At 44.5% G+C, this 21,621-nt stretch overlaps 13 protein-coding genes across 13 annotated transcripts; 11 read left to right on the top strand and 2 right to left on the bottom strand.

Annotated features, from left to right (window-relative positions):
* Positions 1 to 1,000: 1,000 nt before the first annotated feature.
* On the bottom strand, positions 1,001 to 1,325 carry SAMD00019534_073130 (hypothetical protein; the record flags this gene model as incomplete). The annotated part of the gene is made up of 2 exons (XM_012897720.1): positions 1,001 to 1,064; positions 1,135 to 1,325. 2 exons carry the CDS (start codon positions 1,323 to 1,325, stop codon positions 1,001 to 1,003), a joined length of 255 nt encoding a protein of 84 aa, XP_012753174.1.
* On the top strand, positions 1,284 to 1,577 carry SAMD00019534_073120 (hypothetical protein; the record flags this gene model as incomplete). Its single annotated transcript, XM_012897719.1, has 1 exon — positions 1,284 to 1,577. One exon carries the CDS (start codon positions 1,284 to 1,286, stop codon positions 1,575 to 1,577), a length of 294 nt encoding a protein of 97 aa, XP_012753173.1.
* Positions 1,578 to 2,884: 1,307 nt separating this feature from the next.
* SAMD00019534_073110 (hypothetical protein) lies at positions 2,885 to 3,868 on the top strand (the record flags this gene model as incomplete). The annotated part of the gene is made up of 1 exon (XM_012897718.1): positions 2,885 to 3,868. One exon carries the CDS (start codon positions 2,885 to 2,887, stop codon positions 3,866 to 3,868), a length of 984 nt encoding a protein of 327 aa, XP_012753172.1.
* A 193-nt stretch (positions 3,869 to 4,061) lies between these two features.
* On the top strand, positions 4,062 to 4,644 carry SAMD00019534_073100 (hypothetical protein; the record flags this gene model as incomplete). Its single annotated transcript, XM_012897717.1, has 3 exons — positions 4,062 to 4,147; positions 4,276 to 4,382; positions 4,463 to 4,644. The coding sequence occupies 3 exons, from the start codon at positions 4,062 to 4,064 to the stop codon at positions 4,642 to 4,644; spliced, it is 375 nt and encodes a 124-aa protein (XP_012753171.1).
* A 174-nt stretch (positions 4,645 to 4,818) lies between these two features.
* Positions 4,819 to 5,947, bottom strand: SAMD00019534_073090 (hypothetical protein; the record flags this gene model as incomplete). The annotated part of the gene is made up of 3 exons (XM_012897716.1): positions 4,819 to 5,383; positions 5,443 to 5,663; positions 5,762 to 5,947. The coding sequence occupies 3 exons, from the start codon at positions 5,945 to 5,947 to the stop codon at positions 4,819 to 4,821; spliced, it is 972 nt and encodes a 323-aa protein (XP_012753170.1).
* Positions 5,948 to 7,136: 1,189 nt separating this feature from the next.
* SAMD00019534_073080 (hypothetical protein) lies at positions 7,137 to 7,637 on the top strand (the record flags this gene model as incomplete). The annotated part of the gene is made up of 1 exon (XM_012897715.1): positions 7,137 to 7,637. One exon carries the CDS (start codon positions 7,137 to 7,139, stop codon positions 7,635 to 7,637), a length of 501 nt encoding a protein of 166 aa, XP_012753169.1.
* Positions 7,638 to 7,921: 284 nt separating this feature from the next.
* SAMD00019534_073070 (hypothetical protein) lies at positions 7,922 to 8,719 on the top strand (the record flags this gene model as incomplete). The annotated part of the gene is made up of 1 exon (XM_012897714.1): positions 7,922 to 8,719. A coding segment is annotated over one exon (798 nt), but the record flags the coding sequence as incomplete, so codon positions are not given.
* Positions 8,720 to 9,317: 598 nt separating this feature from the next.
* SAMD00019534_073060 (hypothetical protein) lies at positions 9,318 to 9,740 on the top strand (the record flags this gene model as incomplete). The annotated part of the gene is made up of 1 exon (XM_012897713.1): positions 9,318 to 9,740. One exon carries the CDS (start codon positions 9,318 to 9,320, stop codon positions 9,738 to 9,740), a length of 423 nt encoding a protein of 140 aa, XP_012753167.1.
* Positions 9,741 to 10,023: 283 nt separating this feature from the next.
* On the top strand, positions 10,024 to 13,284 carry SAMD00019534_073050 (hypothetical protein; the record flags this gene model as incomplete). The annotated part of the gene is made up of 5 exons (XM_012897712.1): positions 10,024 to 10,373; positions 10,442 to 10,950; positions 11,026 to 11,645; positions 11,709 to 12,857; positions 12,934 to 13,284. The coding sequence occupies 5 exons, from the start codon at positions 10,024 to 10,026 to the stop codon at positions 13,282 to 13,284; spliced, it is 2,979 nt and encodes a 992-aa protein (XP_012753166.1).
* An 865-nt stretch (positions 13,285 to 14,149) lies between these two features.
* On the top strand, positions 14,150 to 15,604 carry SAMD00019534_073040 (hypothetical protein; the record flags this gene model as incomplete). Its single annotated transcript, XM_012897711.1, has 2 exons — positions 14,150 to 14,225; positions 14,298 to 15,604. The coding sequence occupies 2 exons, from the start codon at positions 14,150 to 14,152 to the stop codon at positions 15,602 to 15,604; spliced, it is 1,383 nt and encodes a 460-aa protein (XP_012753165.1).
* Positions 15,605 to 15,885: 281 nt separating this feature from the next.
* SAMD00019534_073030 (hypothetical protein) lies at positions 15,886 to 18,568 on the top strand (the record flags this gene model as incomplete). Its single annotated transcript, XM_012897710.1, has 2 exons — positions 15,886 to 17,071; positions 17,142 to 18,568. The coding sequence occupies 2 exons, from the start codon at positions 15,886 to 15,888 to the stop codon at positions 18,566 to 18,568; spliced, it is 2,613 nt and encodes an 870-aa protein (XP_012753164.1).
* A 691-nt stretch (positions 18,569 to 19,259) lies between these two features.
* Positions 19,260 to 20,840, top strand: SAMD00019534_073020 (hypothetical protein; the record flags this gene model as incomplete). The annotated part of the gene is made up of 2 exons (XM_012897709.1): positions 19,260 to 19,334; positions 19,431 to 20,840. The coding sequence occupies 2 exons, from the start codon at positions 19,260 to 19,262 to the stop codon at positions 20,838 to 20,840; spliced, it is 1,485 nt and encodes a 494-aa protein (XP_012753163.1).
* A 180-nt stretch (positions 20,841 to 21,020) lies between these two features.
* SAMD00019534_073010 (hypothetical protein) lies at positions 21,021 to 21,570 on the top strand (the record flags this gene model as incomplete). The annotated part of the gene is made up of 2 exons (XM_012897708.1): positions 21,021 to 21,063; positions 21,122 to 21,570. 2 exons carry the CDS (start codon positions 21,021 to 21,023, stop codon positions 21,568 to 21,570), a joined length of 492 nt encoding a protein of 163 aa, XP_012753162.1.
* Positions 21,571 to 21,621: the final 51 nt, after the last annotated feature.

Genomic DNA, 21,621 nt, shown 5'->3' with positions numbered 1-21,621 from the left:
ATGAGATGAGAGTGTCCAAGATGAGCTGTGTGAAACAATGTTGGTGATGAGTTGCTTTCCCAATCGATGTCTCGCCATTGATTGTCTTTACATTCCTGATGCTTGCAACTGATTGGTTATGGAAGTTGGCGGACTCCTCCTCTCCGTCGTGGGTGCTGTCAAACCTGACAATGTTGTTCAGACTCCTTAAGCCCTAAGGTTTCATTGATGGTGAAGGACTCTCGACCACCATCGAGCTGTCTGTATGAATGGCACAGAGTGACCATACCCATCCCACTATCCAACTCGTTGACCACTGTGATCTGCCATATGTTTGGACGCTGCTGTTCATGGGGATGTGGCAGCCTTCTTGCCCTTTGAGGTGGGACTAGGCGCTGAATTGTGGAAAACCTCCTCGGTGATGGGACCTCGCCATGCTGCGTGTATCTTGGTCGAGAATGGTGACCGAGATTGTCACTGGATCCAAAGAGCCATCTGGTCGGTCMGATCACATGCATGATGGGTTGGGCGATTTGTCGATAGTCACGGGTCAGTGCTACTCCTGCATCAAAGAAGAACGAGATCAGACAGCACAGAGAAGACCAGCATAGCAGACTTGATTAGTTGAGCGGTAACGTCTTCTGTCATCTTGACATTAAAAGTGTGATAGATGGATGGGATGACCTTCTGGGATACAGTCCAATTCGGTCATGTCATTGTTTGGGTACCCATTGCATTACATTACATTACATAACACAACAATGCTATTGAATGTTTAATTATATATATATATATATTATAAATGCTGATGTTGTTGTACGAATGAACCAATGAATGAATGAAGCAATGTAGTTAGTTGTGTTTCTCAAGATCAACATAAATATCTTCCCCCACTGTTTGGAATGAACTTCCATTGCATGCTTGATCATTTGAACTTCATCTTTGAGTGTGTGGTGGCGTCTGTTATTGGGGATTTGAATTTGAAATTGTCGAGGTAACCAGAATGGACAACGGCTGGGTTTCAAAATCCGTCAATGATGGTTGGTTGAATGGTGCGTGTGACACTCCTGGTGCGACATAGACAGCTATAAATACGAAGCACTCTCATTGATTCATTCATTCTTATCTCTCTCTTACTTATACTTATACACATACATACTCATGTCCTGAACCTTTGTTACCTTGAGCTCACAGAAGTGCGCCGTGCTGTTGACCTCTGCGGTCCTGTCGCCTTGCTGTCTAACCACTCCCGCATTGCTGCTGATCTCTGCCGCCACGCTGACTGACCGCGAACCTCTGCCGCCATGCTGTCTGACCTCTGCCGCCAAGATGACCTCTGCCGCCATGCTGACCTCTGCTGTCGTGCCGCCGAGCTGTCTGACCGCGACGCCGTGTTGACCTCTGCCGCCATGCTGTCAGACCGCTGCCGCCGTCTTGACCTCTGCCGCCATGCTGACCTCTGCTGTCGTGCCGCCGAGCTGTCTCTGACCTCTGTCTCCAAGAGCCTTTGTCTCTCATCCTGCCACGAACCTCTGCACCAGCTAGACTGCCACAATGCCGACATTTGCCGCCGTGATGTTGACCTGTTGCCGCCGTGATGCTGACCTCTGCCGCCGTGATGTTGACCTGTTGCCGCCATGGTGTTTGACTATGTTACCACGAACCTATGTCTCCATCTAGACTGCCGCCATACTGTTTGACCTCTGATCCTAATCCAATAAATGTTGATTGCTAGCATGCCATGTCTACAAACAACTACTTTTATTATAACCTAATTGTTGATGTGTTTGATTGACTTGAAAAGATTGATTGATTGATCAGTTACAGAAAGATAGTTGGCTGCAACCCCAGGAGTTCTGGCAGCCGCAGTGTACAGTTTTGAAGTAACCATTCTTGCTGTCACTCTTGTCACATTCGCCACAGTTGATTTCCTTCTTGTCGGTCTTGCAGCGCTTGACATTGTTCAGCATGATAATCTTTCCATCTTCACAGGCCATTTTCATTCCACAGCATGTTCTCTGCCTATCCTTGACACAGATCATACAATAGTCTCCAACATTATCATCCTGTGCATTGACTACACTGAGAACAAGTATAATTGATATGATTATTATGTTCAGATTTCTGATTCATTGTCCTATTTTCTTATTATATATATATATTTTGATTGATTGAATGGTTGATAGACTGATTGTTATGATTATTTAGAACCAACAACAGAGTGGATAGCTTGGGTAATTAATTACCTTAACGATATGCGTCATTGCCAAGTTACTCGTTCGGACCAACTTTGCGTGGAACCATTTAATATTATTGGGAAGACAACATCATCCATGAATGGTCAAACTACAAACAGATGATCATAAAGTTGAACGTTACTCATTTTAATGTAACATTGATTGATCTCTTAAGTATCTCATTCATCCTTTCCATGCTCAATGCCTGGCTGATAAATATTTCTAGAGCTTGAATCTACAAGTACAGATCAATGAATAAAGTGTATGTTCGTTGAGCAAACTTTAATGATGATGATGATAAGTGCTCTAGAGATGTAATAGTTATGAGGCGTACTAGAAGAGTCCTCTTGTCTTGTTGTATTAGCAACAATAATTGATTGAACATACTCATATGACATGTCACCCCCTAAACACCCTTTCATTCTGTTCGAATCAATCGATTGATTCCCCCACGACCAACTTTCAGAAGATCAACCCACAACTCGCCGTCGAGAACAAGGAGAACACAGGGGAATGTGGTTCCCTCTTTGTTTCATAAATATCTCTCCATCTTGAGATAGAGAGTAAGGGATGAATATAAATAGATAGACAGTGTCTATCTATCTGTATTATTAATTAATACATCAACATATATACTTCAGATACAATTAAACATATTAAATAGAAAAATGATATCTACACAACAAATTGAAAAGGTCGTAGTGACAGGAGCAACTGGATACATTGCAAGTGCCATCATTCAACAGTTGTTACTTAAGGGTACTTATAAGGTTGTGGCAATAGTTAGAGATAAGTCAAATAAGGACAAGTTGAGACATTTGACAGAGTTGAAGGGTGCCAATGAACATCTTTCATTCGAGGATGGTGACTTGGAGACCGCTGACTATGCCACCATCTTCCAGGGTGCCGACCATGTACTTCATGTTGCCTCGCCATTCCTCTACACTGCACCCGATCCACAAAAGACCATTGTTGACGCCGCCATCAATGGAAACCTCCGCGTACTCGAGGCTGCTGACAAGGTGCCCTCCATCAAGAAAGTTATCATCACCTCGTCCGTGGTGGCCGTTGTCGACCTGGCCAAGAAGAAGGCGGTCTACACCGAGGACGACTGGAACGAGTCGACCAACATCTCCAACCCATACCCATACTCCAAGTACCTGGCTGAGAAGGCTGCCGTCGAGTTCAGACCGAGCCACTTCCAGATGATCATCGTCAGCCCTTCATTTGTCCTTGGCGCCGGTCTCGCCAGCCACCTCAACTCCAGTGTCGAGTTGTTTGCCAATGCACTTCGTGGCGACATTGGCAATGGATACATGGGTGTAGTCGACCTGCGCGATGTTGTCGACACTCACATGGTTGTGCTCACATCGACCGAGAATCACAATCGTCAACGTAAACTTGTTAGCAACCGAGTGATGTCTGTTGTTGACCTTGCTGAGCGTGCCAAGCAACTGTTCCCTCAGTACGACTTCCATGATCATACCACTGAGCATAAGCCAATCACTCCCAACTCTGCACTATTCAACTACGAAGTCAAGTCGATCACACCAATCAGCATTGGCAGACTCTACATTGATCTAGATGTTACACTCAAGGAGACAGTCGAGTACTTGATCAGCACTGGACATCTCAAGCCAAGACTACTTTAAAGTTATAATAAACCATTGTTGTAATCAGTGATTGACTTGTGATTGATTGACGAATGAATGATGGGTCGTGTCAGGGGGTGTTCAGCAAAAAAGAGAATCGAAGTGAGAGTGACCGCCTGAGTCCTCTTTTGGACCCGAATGTGATAAGTTTGTCATTGTCATTAATAACATACAGATATAATTTATATATAACATGTCGTGGAGGGCATTGCTGTCACATAATCTTCAAGAGGTTAGAATCTGCTTCTGTCAGACTAATCAAAGCAGTGATGGACTTAGGTAATGATCATTCATTCGAAGACTATAATGATGACGACTATGATGATGATGATGAACGTTTATTAGCTTGGCGATGTCAATCAAACAATCAATCAGGTTGTTAACATACAATGTACACGCATAAACAGAAACTTCATCACCAAGAACTACGCAGACTTGAAGAGACTGAACCCAAGACTCCCATTGATGATCCGCGAGACTCATGGCATCGAGCCAGTGATCTATGCTAGATATGGTAGGTCATCGATGATTCATATATATACATCAAGAAGCAGAGACTAACAATCAATCAATCAATCAATCATATATACATAGACTGGGGACAGGAGGAGAATAGAGTAGTCACAAATATGTCGGAGCAACAGGTTGAGGAGAAGCTGAAGGAGTTGTGTTTGATTGGTAACAAGCTCGACCGTTCACCAGAGAGTGAGATGACAGAGGTCGACATTATCTCTGCATACAACAGGCCAATCACAAGCATTAGGACTAGATTCTAAAGTGCGATCGATCGATCAACTCATTCATTCAATCAATCAATCTACCCAACGACAAACCATGCGATATTAATAATAAACTACTACACACAAGTTGCTAGATAGAGATAGATATATATTATACAGTAGATGTCAGCTGATAGTCAGGTGACGTATGAATGGTCATCAATCAATCAATCATTCATGTACATGTCTAGAGACGTGCGTAACAGACTCACCGTTATGTACACGTCTGATTGTCTCGGCCATCACAGAGGCGATGGAGATGATCTTCAGCTTGGGACACTTGAACTTGTTGTGCTGGTTGGGTATGGAATCAGTGATGACCAGCTCGCTGATTGGACATTCATTGATGATGTCGATGGCGTTGTTGGAAAAGACTCCGTGTGTCACCAGCGCAAAGACCTTGGTGGCGCCGCGACGAATCAGTGTAACGGCGGCCGAGTTCAGTGTTGTACAGGTATCAGCAATATCATCGATGATGATGGCCACCTTGTCTTGGACCTCGCCCACCAGAACGGTCTCAGAGTCGGATGAATTGATGTTGGCCTTGTGAATGATTGCAATGTCCGCTTCCAATCTGTCCGATATAGTCTTGGCACGCTTCACTCCTCCTACACCTGGCGCCACAATCACGAATGGACCAAGATGTTCGATATGATTCTTGATATACTTGGTGAACAGATGTTCAGTGTATACATTCTCCACAGGTATATTGAAGAATCCTTGAATCTGACTCGAGCTACATTTACATGTTATGTTAGTTGATTGATCTGATTGAATGATTGAATGATGACGTACTGGAGATCAATTGTAATCACTCTGTCTATTCCTGACATCTCCATCATGTTGGCGACTAGCTTGCATGTGATTGGTGCCCTGGACTTGTCCTTCTTTGATTGACGCGAGTAACCAAAGAATGGCACAACGGCAGTAACTCGATGTGCTGAAGCACGCTTTGCTCCATCGACCAATACCAACAGTTCCATAAGATAATCATTGACACATGGATTACATGTTGGCTTGAGTTGTAGTTGTAGTAGTTGATGGGATGGGATGATTGATGTTAACGAATGAACCGAACCGAACCCATCCCTTTAGAATTGCATAATAAGCATACTTGTATGATATAAAGGTCAACGTCTCTGACTGATTCATTGATGATGACTTGTGTCTCACTGTTGGCAAACTTGGCAACCAATGCCTTGCCAACATTCTGATCCAGATGTGACGCTATCTCCTCAGCCAATATAGGATGAGCATTTCCAGCTAATATAACTAACTTTCTATTATGATTGTTTGACATGTCTATATATCTATCTACCTATTATAACAACAACAATGATGATTAGAAAGAAGAAGAAGGTAATAACACTTTGAAGTGTTGAAAGTGAGGGACACAACTTCTTTGTGTCCTTTCGCTTTCCATCTCCAGGAAATTAATTGAAGATCACTTCTTGTTCATTCATTCATTCACTCATTCATTCATTCATTCAATGTGAAGTATATATCTATGTCATCCCATCTTTACGTGTGAAGTGTCGACACTTCACGTGACTGATCAGTCTGTGAGTGTGTGTGTGTGTGATCGATGGAATGATTGGCGACTGACCATTCAGCACACTCTCACTCACTGACTTACTCATCCCAATCAATCAATCACATGAGACATGTGAGACAGACATACTTTGATGTGTCTCTACAAGAAGTGTGATGAATCCAGTACATTCGTGATTCATTCGTAAGAACACCAATTAATAATCAAATAGACATAAAGTCAGACAGACAGAAAGAGACAACTCTCTCTCTTTCAAGTAGAGTCATTCATTATATAGATAAATGGTATCTAGGTTGACAACAACAACAACGAATACGACGAATACGACGACTATATGGTTTCTTCTACGTTGCATTGGTCTCTTGATACTATGCCATTCAATCCAAATATTTGATTACATTCCACTTATCATGGTCAATGGACAATGTTATAAATGTTTGGATTGGGGAGATCCATGTTATCAACTCTTGGCACAGCCCATAGGTATCAAGAATGGAATATGTCCAAGTGGAACTATGTAAGTTTAGTTTGATCGATCGATAGATTGATCAGATCACTCACTCACTCAATCACTCAACTCAATAACAGATGTCCAGGAACAGGTGGATCAGTATCGAGATGTACTTATCCTAAAATGGCAGGTGCTAAATGCAAGAGGGATCAGGAGTGTAGTCGAGATCAATATCTTAGATGTGTCAATGATACATGTGTTACAGCACATTATTTGGGATTTGGAGAGAGGTGTAACTTCACCTATCAATGTGGATATCGTCAAGAATGCGATCTATTCAAGAATGTGTGTATAAGTGCCAGACGAAAGTATCCAGGATGTGGCAATGACTATGATTGCCGTGGCAACGAACGATGCGTTGATCAGCTCTGCAGGGCCAGCCTGCCCAATGGCAGTCCTTGCAACAAGACCCAGCAGTGCATGTGGATGAGCACATGTCTGCGCAACACGGACAAGCCCGGCGTGTGCGTGCCACCCTTCTCCCTCAAATATGGCGACGTGTGCGACATTAAGGATTGGTACAGTTGCGATGTCTCGCAGGACTTGGAGTGCACGGACTACAAGTGCAACAGGATCTTCCGTCCTACCAACACTGAGGAGGACTGCAACGATGTCCGTCGACCTCTGAACCGATGTCGCTTTGGCAGTGTGTGCGTGTGCCAGACCAAAGACCTGCTGTCCGACGAGTTGTCACTGAATGTCAATGGACGCTGCCACTCAAAGTTCAACATATCGACCATCCCTCAGATATTGCGAGACTTTCAGAATTGCTTCATCAAGAGCGGATGTCCGCGCAATGATGGACAAAATCCAAACACCTGTGCATCATTGGCCTGTGGCAAATGGTATAGTGAGTACAATGGCGGTGCCTCCAATCCATGTCCATCCCCACAAGTACCAATATATCCAATACCATCATTCATCTAAGGTCCACAGTGTCCTTCGCATACTACACATCATGTTTCAATGATTGATCGACTATTTATAACACACACAATCAAACACACACACACACACACACGCCAATCAGATAACTACACCCCTATGGTCATCATGTGATCCCCCTCCACACACCAGCCCCAAGCCATCTATTGTTTAAAGGTACCTATAACACCTTAATCGACAACAACCAAGTCAATCAATCAATCAATCAATCATTCTATCATCCAAACAAATAATAACTTGTAATAATAATTATAATAATAATAATAATAATAATGGTTCTGGAAAAGTATGATTATGATTTGTTGCGATCAGTTGGAAATAATGATATTAAGAAGTTGCGAGAGATGATTGATACAGGTGTGGACGTCAACCTGTGCGAGTATGGAAAGGGTACAACACCTTTACATATTGCAGCGGCAAGAGGACATAGACAGGCGATGGAGCTGCTAGTGTTCCGTGGCGCAGATGTCAATGCACAGGACAATCGTGGCATCACTCCACTGCACTCATTGGTTACCAATAGATATGATGTAATGGCATTATGGCTCATACGTCACGGCGCCAACATCCACATGCAGGACACCAATGGCTACTCATCGTACGACATGGCGCACTCCTGGTTCCAGCGAGAGATGGTGGCGGCAGCCGAGGGCAAGCCAGTGCTGTCGGAGGATCTAGTTGAGCGCGGCCAGACACCAATCATCAACAAACCATCAATTCGCGAGATAACACCAGTCACAGACACGACAGAAGTGATCAAGTTCTTTTATAGACATGGCAATTTCAAGAGTGTGAGGATCAATGCCAATGAGACCGTGCGTGATGTTATAAAGAGGATGGCTGAGAAGTTCAACATGACGGCCTACGACAAGTGTTTTGATATAATGGAGGTGATCAAGACTGAGAGCAGATACATGCCTGGCAATGAACCATTATTGGCTGCACGTAGCAAGTGGCCAATCATAGTTGGAGCAACTGGTAACGAGACAACCCTCCACTGTCGATTCGAAATCACCATAAGAAAGAGTGCTCCATCCGAAGCCATCGACCTATTCTCACGTGTGGCCTAAGTATCTTTTGCCCTGGCTCTGGCCTTGGCTTCGGCTGTGGCGCGTCATCATACTCAACCCATTGGCAAGTAATCTTAGTGAGTCACTGAGTGATTGGAATGTAAATAAAGATTAAGAATAATGTGAGCAAAATAAGGGGGTCTAAGATAATCTGACATCCTACATGTTCCAGAAGAGTCAATGTGTAGTGTCTGTACTTGGACAATTCTCAACTTTGTTGTTGACAACAGATAATGTTATCCAGTTTGATTTGGACTTAAATTCAAATATTTGGATGATTAAGGGCATGTCTATTGGATCGGTTACATCGATAAGAATATGATTCTTAGTTCTTAAGCCAATGTACAATACAGGGGGTATGGGCGGGGTCAGATGATCATCGCCTGCGCCCAACAGTGGATTACTTTGATCATCATTTCCAAGTATTTTTTGGTCAAACCTGGATCAAACAATATGATCAAACTGGATCAATAATTTCCAGACTGGATAACTATATAAACCTGGATCCAGTCCTTATTAAGATCCATCAACTTACAAACATCTAATACTCCAAATCAAATAATCAAACTAATCAATTATCAAACAAATAATAATGTCAATCGCTTCAAAGTTAAGAAACTTCGTATTATCATGCCATTGTGGAAAGGTCAGATTGACATGTGATATGGAATCTGATCTTAGTCAGAGTGGCCGTTGCAACTGTTCAAGTTGTTTCAAGACTAGGATGTGGGTACATCCTGTTTCCAACATCAACTCACTCAAGTTGACCACGCCAGAGTCCAACCTGGCCGTATACCACTATGGCGCCAAGTGCACTGGACACTATTTCTGCAAGTCGTGTGGCACCCAGATGTATATGCGTGGCGAGTATCCAGGATCACCAGCATTCGCCTATGTCAGCATCAACTGTATTGAAGGATTGACCCAACAGGAGTTCTCGGCAATCCCCTTTGCCTTTGCCAATGGTCTCGAGGACAACTCCAACGAGTCTCCCAAGTTCACCAACCATCTCTAAGTAAAGTGTTTAACATCCATCTTGTATGGATCAACTTAATAAACAATCCTCGTGTCCACCTCCAGTGTTAGATACACACACCCAACGAGCGAGCTAAGGTTATAACTAATAATTGATCATTTCAAAGAAAGTGTTGATTTGATACTTTTTGAAAAGGAACTTGTTGTTTGTGATCTGCTGGTGAACACTCAACAAAGTGTCATTTTGTTGATCATTCTCATTATCTTGCCAACAACAATAACAAACAAGTACATCATTTATATATATATATTGCACAGGAGAAATGCAAGGGAATGAACAACAACAGAATGATGTTGGACAACAGTCACCAACAAACACAACAACAACAGGTGTTGTTGAGGAGAGAGATGTAGTTAGTGTTACAGAGACTACCAAGGAACAACAAGATGTTGCAAAGACAAGTGAGAGCACTGTTGTATTGGACACGACATCAAACAAAGAGGACAATACAACAAACGGTGGTCAAGAGGCTGATGATACATCAAACAACAATAATAACAATAACAATATACAACAACAACTTCAACAAGTTGATTCACAACAAGATGAACAAAAGATTCAACTTGAGATGGCAATGAGCAATATACAACATGAGTTACTACATCTTAGAACGTATGTTTGTCGTTGATCACTCATTCAATCAATCAATCAAACATACTAACTACAACACGATCACACAGTTCAAAGAAGAACCTCGATAAGATATCAACGTTGATCAAGAATGTTATGACTTCCCGCAAGTGGGAGGATCAACAGGAGGGTGATGAAGAGGAGGAGGATGAGGACGCAGCAAGCAATGAGGCCTTTGATGAGGATGAGGAGGATGGAGACGATGAAGAGGAAGAGGAGATCGAAGATGAGGATGACGAGGATGAGGAAGAGGTCGATGGCGAAGATGACGACGAAGAGGGCACCGATGACGAGGACGAGGAACAAGACGATGACCTCTACGAAGATGACGCGAGATTCTACGCCAACCACAAGTCTGGTAAACGCCCTCGGCCTGTGATTGACTATGGTCCTGATGGCATTGACGATGAGGAGGGATACAACCTCTACCTGGACGAGTATGGCCAGCCGCTGGATGACGTAACATACAACGAACATATGGAGTCCTACAACAAGACCAACGATGAAGATGATCTTAGAGAAGGCATTTACTGGCTTCCAAAGACAAAGCCAAACAAAGGTAAGTTACTAATTTGAATGATCGAACGAACTTTCAATCATTCACTCACACGATCATGATCATGATCAATCACAGCCCCTGGTAGCTCGAGCAAGAAGCCACCCAAGAGCGCGCTACCAACTGGAATCATTCCTTCGACATCAACGACATCAACATTGATGACAAACAAGCAACATGCAAGATCACTGGTCAACTATAGTGACAGCGAGGATGATGACAGCTTCCAAGTGTGGAAAGGTCACTTCCCCAACAATCCAGTGACGCCAGGCAGACCCAAGAAGACCAGCAGCGGTGTCGGCGTAGTGGCACCCTCCAATCCTCAGCTCGTTGTCCCAAACAGCTATGTCGCCAATAATGACGATATTGATCAGCTCGAGGAGATCACCGACGACGAAGACTACCCCTCTTCAACAAACAGCAAGAGCAGCTACATCAACAACTTGGTCAATAGCCAGCATCTCCAGAAGCGTGTCTCGCCATCGTTTGTTGCTGCCACACCATCCACTGTACAGCAGGTCAATACTCAGAGGACTCCCAAGCGCAACACTCCCGTCCATCATCATATATCCCCATCGCCAACGTCCCACATCATTGATGACAGTCCATCGGCATTCCATTATCCACAACCACAGCAGCAGCAGCAACATCTCCATCAGCAGCAACAGCATCAACCACAGATGCCACAACATCAACCAGTAAGTATAGTTTAAGTGCATCGTGTGATTGATTGATCAGTTAACTGACACGATCAACAATAGGAGATCGCTACGAACTGGCATGTGGAGAGCAAGAAGCTTGTTGTGGACACATTCAAGTTCATTGAGGAGCACTCATCATTTGACATTGCCTATCTATGTATGATCATGGATCAACTCAAGACTCTATCCACTCAGTTCCAATGGGTGAAGCTCTATGACACTGTGTGCAACACGGTTCAGATGCTTTCGGCTACGACCCATCACCAGCCCAGCCTCTCCTCCTCGACTGGTGTCAATCCAATCCAACAACATCACACCACTCCTCAGCACTATCAGCAACAACATCAACATCAACAGCATCTTCATCAACAACAACAACAGGTTCAACAGCAGTTCCATCAACAATTGAAGATGCAACAACAACAAGAGATACTGCGCAAGTTACAGATCCTGCAACAAAGACGACAACAACATAGACAACTACAGCAGCAACAACAACAGCAACATCCATCACCACAGCAGCAGCAACAGCAGCAGTATTATCCAACACAATACAACAATCAAGCTCAATACGCTCCTCAACAACATCATCCATCATTGTACAATACACCGCAGCAACAGCAGCCTCATCCTCATCAGCAGCAGCAGCACCATCAGACACCACTGCAGCAGCAGAGGTACCCTCCACACACCCCTCAACAGGCACCTCAGCAGCAGAGCTATCCTGCGTACACAGAGCAACCTCAGCCGTATGGCTATGCAGCCGATCACAAGACACCAGTCAAGTACGTGCAGTCACCTGCCAGAGATGGAGCACAGTACACGCAGGTGCGCAAGGGCAAGCCCTATGTGCCACACGAGACCAGCACCGACTCGTACGCTTCGGACTTTAATCAGACCAGCGAATCCATCCCTCCTACATCCTCAATGGCTGGCAGCATCATCAGTAGCAGCAACAGCAACAACAACAACATTAGTGGAGTAGGCCCGAATGGAATCAACATCAACAGAGTCGAGGGAATGTACAAGAAGCTGTACCAACAGCGTCAACTGTTGCTCCAGCATCAGAAGCGACTGCAACAACAGCAGCAGTTCCTTCAACAACTCACCTTGCAACAGCAGAAGCAGGCAGCTTTGGCCAAGCACCAACCAGGAGCAACAGCAGCCGTGGACAGTAGCAAGGACAACGATATAGATCTTGGATCACTGGTATGTATTTGTTTGTTGGTGAACCCTCTTTGCATCCTATCTAACTCTCCTCCAATCTATTCAACTACAATATCAGTCATCGATTCATTCCGACAGCCACTATGACGACACATACGATGATGAGAACAGTCTAGGTGAAGAGTTCAATGATGAGGATGTTCAACAGGTGGACATTGCACTATATGATAAGTTGGTTATATCCGATAGGCGATCACAACAGCTGCATCAGCAACAGCTGCACAATGCAACCTCTCCAACAACAACTTCAACAACTTCAACATCAACAGCTTCAATACAAATACCAACAACAACCACAACAACAAAGACTCCATCGCCCTCGACAATACCTACTGATGCCAACAACAATATATCAACAACAACAGGAGCACCGTCACCAACAACAAACAAGGATGAGAAAGAAAATTGATTGTCCTGGAATGACCCATAAAATACTTGATTGACATGAAGATATTGTGGGTTTGCTTGTGGGGTTAATCGATCGAGTTGTAGTCTGGACTCTCATCAATCACTCAATACCATCGTTCTTCCACTTCAACTATTGTAGTGAACATCAATCAATCAATCAACAAAACTAACTAACTTAATAATAATAATTAACCAATGACAAATGTCATAGAAAGATAGGAACAGATGGTGACCCATATCACTTAGTTTCATATGATACTACACAGACAATTAGAGTTTACAATTATATATTAACAAAGGATTGTACATAGGAATGTAAACAATCCATTATAAATGATTATATTAATTTAATTAGATGGGCAAAGTTAAATATAAAGATAATAGAAAACATCAAAGTTGGAGTCAATTGTCAATATCCAGACTCAATGGAAAGGATTTACGATCATATCAATCCCAATCATGAATTTCCAGAGGTATTTGACCCTGTCCAACGAGAACAAATCGATCAAATACTGATTGATGACACTATGGTCTACCAAGACAATCTCAAAAACGTTGACGTCGATGAGCATGTCAAAGGTCAATGATCGATTTTGGATCATTCATTGAATCAATCAAATAAGTAAATGATGGAATCATTACCATTTATAATACTTAGAGATATAGTATCATGTTTAGATAGTAATGTTGATAGATTGATGTTGTCATTGGTGTGTAGACGTCTGTTTGATTCTAGACACTCCTATCTCAACTTTAATTATAAACAACTTATAAGATATAATCAATGGAGTAACATCAACAATAACAACAAGATATGTCTTAGATCATATCAACAACAAGTACATAATGATATTACAAACAAACCAATGGATATACTTATATACTGTTCTGATTTCGGTCCGACAGATCATCAAGAATCTGATGATTATGATATACTTCTTGGTATGTTGTTGATCAACTGATCAATCAATCAATCAATCACAATCAATCAATCATTAACGACGAACGACACAGACATGGGTCAACTTGACATTGATCAGATGATTAGGAGGTTGATGGATGTTGTGAATATTGGTCAGGTGACATTTAGAGAGATTGATCTGTATCAGTTCGATCAAACATTCTGGGATAAGGTTGGTGTATGTTTGAAAGAGTTGGAGCATAGAGTCATTGGCATATCATATATAATGTATTATACATTGTTTGGAAAGCCCAATCCATCTTTTAACAGGGGATCACTGCTGGACATACCATTCAAATCGATCGAGATGGCATTGGAGGGCATGCCTCTGGTTTATTTGCCAGACACCATAAGATCTCTTCATCTTCAATCATCTTATGATCCAATGCATATTGCACCTGGCGATCTGACCATGCCACTGGAGGAGCTCTATCTTTATGGCGACTTCTCAGCACCCCTGCTCCCTGGCACACTGCCCTCATCACTGCGGATACTACACATCGCGGCCAAGTTCAACCAGCCTCTTGACCGCACCAATCTACCATGCTCACTCACTGAGCTCTGTCTGGATGGATCACAGTTCAACCAACCAGTGACAGACTTCCCTGCATCAATCATCACTCTCACACTTGGCGTGCGTTATACCAATCGCATCGATCATCTGCCATTGCAGCACCTGGTACTTCACTCAAATCATGCTATTCACATTGCCATGGTTGAGCTGAGGTATCTTCGCGTATTGAAATTGATGTCATCAACTTTGATTGATTTGGACGCCATCACATCGACCTACTTTCCAAACCTGGACAAGCTTTGCCTGCCAATGATCACATCGACCTCTGACCTGACAACACTGCCTGCGTCATTGAGGAGGCTGAATGTTGAGCCATATATACCACAAGAGCCACATCTAATCTATCCCAATGGAATCACCAGTCTTACAATCGATCGCTCTTATCTCACATTCGATAAGGTGGCCGCATTCAATGTTCAAGGCCTGCCCTCATCGCTCACTCGTTTGAAGTTGGTCAACAAGTCCTACTACATTGAACCCAGTGAACTGCCCCCATCGATCAGGGAACTATACTATCATCGTGCCAAACCTGAGCACGCTCTTGCAATCATGAAGGGGTTACCGCCATCAATCAGATTGATCCAGATACCTTTGGCTGAGGTGCCAGCACAGACATTCATTCGAGTCAATGATACCATTCTCCTCAGACTTAAGGGAGGAGTAGTTGCGAACGAATGCATGTCTGGTGGGTTTGTCAATATCCAGTCAATCATCAAATGTTTGGAACAGGACATGGTGGACGCTGACGACAACGATGAAGATACAGATAATTTGTTATGGCACTAGTAACCTTCCAATGGACATCATGGTCGGACCGACCGATATTTGTAAAGATCGCTGCAAAAAGTTGTAAAAAAAGAAGAATTGGATTCATTCGTTGAAGTGTTTTGGATCAAAAAGTGATGGTTAGGGGGTTGCACCAACGATAAGCCCTCATCTGAAATAAAAAAAATCCGGAATGAACAAACCAAATTAAATTAAAATTGAACTGACAATTTATAAATATTAAGTTGAACTTGTTTCATTTATTCATTCATTCAAACAGATACATAGATATACAGATAAATATGCAAGCGCTGAAATCATTCTTTTCAAAGACTGGAAGTGGAAGCGGAAGTGGAGCAAAGACAGCTGATGAGTATAGTGAGAAGACAAAGTACTCGAGTTTGTTCTTTGATCGTTTGGAAAGGAATGCCATTCAACCATTCGTTGGACTGGCGGCCAAGTCAGCGCCCGCATCAAACACATTCGAGTTGACAGACTTTAACATTGATACAACCGTGTCGGACGCCGCAGTGGTCTCTGTCTGGACACAGCGATACAAGAACGGCAACACCTCGCCAGTCGAGGCCAAGTACCAGATGCCCCTGGCGCCACAGGCTGCCGTGTCTAGCTTCGTGGTCACCTACGACGACAAGGTGCTGATTGCCAAGATCAAGGAGAAGGAGGCAGCTCAGAACAAGTACTCGGACGCCATTGCCAGTGGCCACCAGGCATTCATGGTCGAGAAGAACGACAATGGCTCATTCACCACAATGATTGGCAACCTGCCTCCCACCAAGGAGGTCACTGTCACACTGACCATCGTCTCTGAGATTGGCACCTACTTGGACGAGTACTACTACGGCCTGCATCGCTACATGTTCCCAACAAAGGGCTTCAACCTGACGCTCAACATGGACGTCCAACTGTCATCGGCCATCCAATCGGTCAAGGTACTCAACTACAACCATGCTGATACCAAGGTAGATGGCAACAAGGCCAAGCTCACACTTCGCCACGAAGGCAAGATCGACAAGAACATCATCGTCGTGATCAATCAGAAGGACAACACTCAGCGTCCAACATACTTCTTGGAGAAGTCCGTCTCAGACTCGACCTACGCGCTGGGCATCAACTACTACCCACACATGTCGGTCGCACCAGAGGACGTCGATCAGAAGTCAGAGTTCATCTTCCTGCTCGATTGTTCTGGCTCGATGAGTGGAGGTGCCATTGCCAAGGCAAAGCGCGCACTTGAGATCCTGATGAGATCACTCACTGAGAAGTCAAAGTTCAACATTTGGCTGTTTGGATCATCCTACAACTCTCTGTTCCCAGAGTCGCGTCTATACGACGATTCCAGTCTTGAGAGAGCCAGTGAGTTCATCACTCACATCGATGCCAATCTAGGTGGCACTGAGCTGCTGCCACCAATCCAGGCCATCCTGCGCAACCCCAACGACTCGCAATACCCAAGACAAGTGTTTATTCGTATGTATATGCTCAACTTGTCTCCAGCCCCATGATCATAAATACTAACGTGCCCACTCATTCAATATAGTCACCGATGGAGAGGTTTCACAGAGAGACGAGTTGGTTGACTATGTAGCCAAGGAGGCCAACACTACTAGGATCTTTACACTGGGCATTGGAGGCGGAGTTGATCGTCAGCTGGTCACTGGACTGTCGATGGCCTGCAAGGGTTACTTTGAGTTCATTAATGACAACGCCCAGATGGAGACACAGGTGATGAAGTTGATGAGCATTGCCATGGAGCCAACCATCTCCAACATCCAGGTGGACTGGGATGGCTTGGAAGTCGTACAGGCACCAGCCAACATCAGACCACTGTTCAACAACGAGAGAATGATGATCTATGCCCTGGTCAAGTCGGAGCCAACCACCTTGAACAAGTCGATCAAGATCACTGCCGATGGTCCCACCGGACAGACCCTCTCCTATGAGGTCGCCGTGGACTTTGCCCAGGCTCAACGTAGCTCTGACTCGCTCCACACTCTCTCTGCCGCCCTGGCCATTCGTGATCTCGAGGAGAAGGAGCGCAAGCAACCAAAGACCAAGCAAGAGTGCAAGGATCAGATAGTCGCACTCGGCAAGAAGTATCACCTCATTTCCAAGCACACATCATTCGTTGTGGTCTCAGAGTCGTCCACACCCACTGAGGACACCATGGTTGTCGTCGACGTCAAGCCAACATCAACCGCCAATAATTCTATGTACCGCGGTGCCCCAGGCGGAGGCGGCGGCGGTGGCAGAGGCGGCTCCAGACTTGGCAATGCCATGGCCATGACCAAGTCCTCATCGGTACGCAGCTCATCCATTTCGAGATCGCTCGCACAGCCAATGTCCCAGGGAGACTTTGACGATGACTTAAACGATGGAAACTCATCTGGTAGCGATGATGACGATGATGATGAGTGCGAGGAGGAGGAGATGGATGAGGTCAACGAGCAGATGGACTTCCTGGAGAGCGGTGTGCAGCAGGTACAGTCTGCTGACGACTGCATGGCCCCAGCCCCTAAAATGAGGTCAATCAAGTTAATGAAGGAGAAGCAGGCGCCCAGGAAGAAAAGCTTCGACGCCTCAGGCCAGAAGGATAAGAAGATGCGTTGTGAGTCGCCATCAAAGCCAACATCTTCTATCAGACCATCTGGCGCACCAACACCCAAGCCAACTACCGGTGATCCACTAATGGATGTTATTCGCACTCAAAAGGCCAATGGCAGCTGGAGCGCATTGCCACATTCACTCACAGTTAGCGGTTCAATCATTGACGATCTAAAGAGCTTCCCTGATGTGTGGACAACTCTTCTGGTCATCTGCAAGCTGGAGAAGTCATTTGCTGACAAGAAGGCTCAATGGGACAAGCTGGTGATCAAGGCACAGCGATGGGTCAAGTCACAACTGACTGGCGCTTCAATGGGCGACAAGTACGACATCTTCCTCGCAAAGGCCAAGGCTGCACTCTAAGTGCACTTGTACATGTTAATAAATGAATGGTGTCCCATTCTGGACCCAAACTCTTATACTTTATTTGACTTTTAAGTTTGATTGATTGATTGAGTGAACATCCAAGTTGGACTGGGACCATTCCACCATGCCTACATCCAATACCATGTTTTTTTGTTGATTAGTGATGGATGGTCGTCAATGGCCTGCTGGAATGCTACAAACTCGATGGCATTGGATTCATCATTAAGGTCCTTTGTATCTCTTTTGTAGTTTGATGTCTTATTGCGTATGTATTGGATATTGGTATTGGTTCCAATCCATTTACACAAAGCTTTGTTCTGTACCAACATAAGTTGAGCAAAGTTTGTAGATATTGATATTGACTTGGTATTATGTTTGAGTTCCCTCATCCTTAATGAGAGTTGTAGAGATAAAGTGATGTATTCTCCAACTAATCAATGTTAATGATAATCTCCATTTTCTTGAATCAGTACTCTGCCACTTTGGTCTGGCAGCATCATTCCAAACCAATGTTATAATATGATTTATTAACATTTGTGTTAATACTGGTGATGATTGTACTTGTTGTGTATTTGTTTCCATGGAAAGTTTAAATTAATCAATTGATCAAGTTCAAAGTGGGTCCAGTATCATCAATCCACAAATTAGCCTCCACACACTCACACACACACACACACAATCAATCACAATGACTTATGTCGAGATCATATGGATATGTTGTAGTCTAATCTTGTTATCTTTGGCATGGATTATAAATGAGAAGGTATGTCCATAGTCACGCGCAACACATCCCCACTGAAACGATCAATCAAACGGGATACTGATCGATCATACTGGACCAACCACGGTCCTTGAATAGATTGTGAATAGATACATTAGACATCTTCCACCTGGACCTACTCCTTGGCCAATAATTGGTAACTTACACTTGGTCAGTGGATCATCACCACACCATGTCATCAATGAACTTAGCCTCGAGCACGGCCCTGTGATGAGACTCAAACTTGGTGCAGTGGAGGCAGTCGTATTCTCAGACCCCGACGCACTACGCACCGCCTTCATAGACGATCCCAACTGGCTTGCCAATCGCTTCCAGAAGCCAAGCGCATCGGCAGTGAGCGCAGTCGCCAACATCACCTACTCAAACGGCGACTACAACAGGATGCTGCGCACACTAGCCCTCTCTGGCATTGGGCCCACTGTGATCAAGAAGCACGAGTCGCACGTGATGGACGAGATCAACAAACTGTGTCAACACATCGATCGCTTCGCTGAGACGGGCGAACCCGTTAACCCGATCCCTCTGCTCAAGATATGCACGCTCAACATTATGATGCGTCTGATCTTCTCGGTGACATTCCCCTACGATGGCAGCGACAGAGAGGCCACCGACGTGATCGACTTGATCGACAGCGTGTTCAAGGTGGGCGGCGCGATCAAGCCCTCTGACTACCTGCTCTTCCTCAAGGGGTGGTATGCGCGATCAGCCAAAGGACGCGAGTACTACCAGACCAACATTGCCATGTCCAAGTATGTCGAGCAGCTGGTCAAGAGACGCCAGGTCATATACTCAAACGATCGGCCCGGCCAGGACATCCTCGACACGTTCTTGAAGGAGCATGCCGAGGGCCGGCTGGACATGAGAGGTGTGTGTGGCGCTGTAGGTGACCTGCTGGTCGCGGGCACAGACACATCAGCCAACACCATCTCAGCGCTGATCAAGGCAATGGCGAACCGACCGGATCAACAGGCATTCATGCATGAAGAGCTCAGAACTGTGATGGGCGACAGAATCGTACCGACTTACAAACAGCGTTCCGACACAGAGTATACTGTGGCAGCGATCAAGGAGGCCATGCGGAGATTTGTCGTGGCGCCCTTTGGCATGTACCACGTTGCGGCCTACGATGGCCAGTTCCGCGGCTACACCATCAAGGCGAACACACTCATTCTTCAAAACATACATGGATCAATGTTGACCGAGTCAGTGTGGCTTAAACCACTTGAATTCCATCCAGAGCGATTCATCAACAATGCGGCCAATGTCAATCGAGTCAAATGTACCTTTGGCTCTGGGCCACGCAATTGTCTAGGCATGGCACTAGCAGAGCAAGAGCTCTACCTTCTTGTTGCCACTCTCTTCCGAAGATATCGATTCAGCAAGCCACCACCAACCTCATCTTCCTCCATAGAGTTTGATGAGTCCATGTTATTTGGAGTGATCGCAACTCCAACAGACTTTGATGTACACATTATAAGACGTTCCTGATCATTCAATCATTCTTTGTGTATGTACAAACAAAGTAATAAAGGATGGATCTATTTCAGTGATCAGATTGATGGGTTGATGTGATTAGGATGAGTCGTGTGTGTGGTCACCCCCACTCCCAATCGCCCCATGATGTCATCTGATCACTGGACCCAAGGTGCAAAGATTTTTACAAGTTTGATGACGAGCCCACATTGTTGGGAGATACATCCAATGCAAAAAAGTAAGTAATACAATTCATTCAATCTATCATTCAATCAATCAATCAATAACAAACATAGATAGAATGAAGAAGATAAATAGAGCTTATGGCGAAGCCATCGTATCCGTAAGGGATAAGATGAGTAAAAGGGAGTCGACAGAGTTGCCAGACTATCGAATAAAGACAAAGTCATTGGATACTATTAGGAATAATATAAAGGATATAACAGCTAGATTACAGAGACAGTCAAAGGCACATCAAGTGTTGATCAATGATAATACTACGTTGGCCGATTGCTTCACAGAGTGTGGCAATCAATTATTACAGGAGGAGGGTCATACCACGTCCTCTGCGGCCATCCTCGGTCCCACCATGACCATCATCGGCGACATGCACAACCAATTCGAAGTGAGTCGTTCCAAGCTAGACATTGGCATTGGCAACACCCTCTTGAATCAATGGCAAGAGTATCTCAAGAATGAGCTCAAAGATGCATTGGTGAGTAGATGTGATGGTCATCTTGATTGATTAATCGATGCCTCAAACAGTTACTAACACACTCAATCACCATCACTGGAA

The sequence above is a fragment of the Acytostelium subglobosum genome (genome assembly GCF_000787575.1).
Source record: "Acytostelium subglobosum LB1 DNA, scaffold: scaffold14, whole genome shotgun sequence".
Classification (NCBI taxonomy): Eukaryota; Evosea; class Eumycetozoa; order Acytosteliales; family Acytosteliaceae; genus Acytostelium; species Acytostelium subglobosum.
Note: the sequence above shows the minus strand (reverse complement) of the source record. Positions and strands in the feature narration are given on the sequence as shown.